The sequence below is a fragment of the Cariama cristata genome, unplaced genomic scaffold (assembly GCF_000690535.1).
Source record: "Cariama cristata isolate BGI_N322 unplaced genomic scaffold, ASM69053v1 scaffold2127, whole genome shotgun sequence".
Lineage (NCBI taxonomy): Eukaryota > Metazoa > Chordata > Aves > Cariamiformes > Cariamidae > Cariama > Cariama cristata.
Genome location: NW_009628136.1, coordinates 1 through 221, shown reverse-complemented (window position 1 = coordinate 221; position 221 = coordinate 1). Strand labels below are relative to the sequence as shown.

The 221-nt window shown below is 76.9% G+C and overlaps 1 protein-coding gene across 1 annotated transcript in view; it reads right to left on the bottom strand.

Moving 5' to 3' along the window:
• Nucleotides 1-135, bottom strand: part of NDUFAF5 (NADH dehydrogenase (ubiquinone) complex I, assembly factor 5) — a gene marked incomplete at its 5' end in the record, with an annotated part of 5,600 nt that extends 5,465 nt beyond the window's left edge. The window contains one exon of the mRNA XM_009704657.1: nucleotides 95-135. Coding sequence (XP_009702959.1) covers nucleotides 95-135 — 41 coding nt within the window. The remainder of the gene's footprint in view (nucleotides 1-94) is intronic.
• Between the last annotated feature and the right edge of the window lie 86 nt (nucleotides 136-221).

The following is a 221-nucleotide window of genomic DNA, read 5'->3' as shown; positions in this document are numbered from 1 at the left end:
GGGCGGTGTGGGCGCCCCCCCCCCGCCCCCGCAGCCGCCGGAGAGTGTGCGGGCTGTGGCGCGGTGCCCCGCGTCCCCTCACGGCGAGGCTTACCTGGTGATGTCCAACACCCTGTCCGCTATCCTGCCGCCGACCTAGGGGGAAAGCCCGCAGGTGAGCGGCGCGGGGCACGGCCCACGCCCCCGGCAGTTCCCTCCCGCCTCCGCGCCTGGCTAACGCG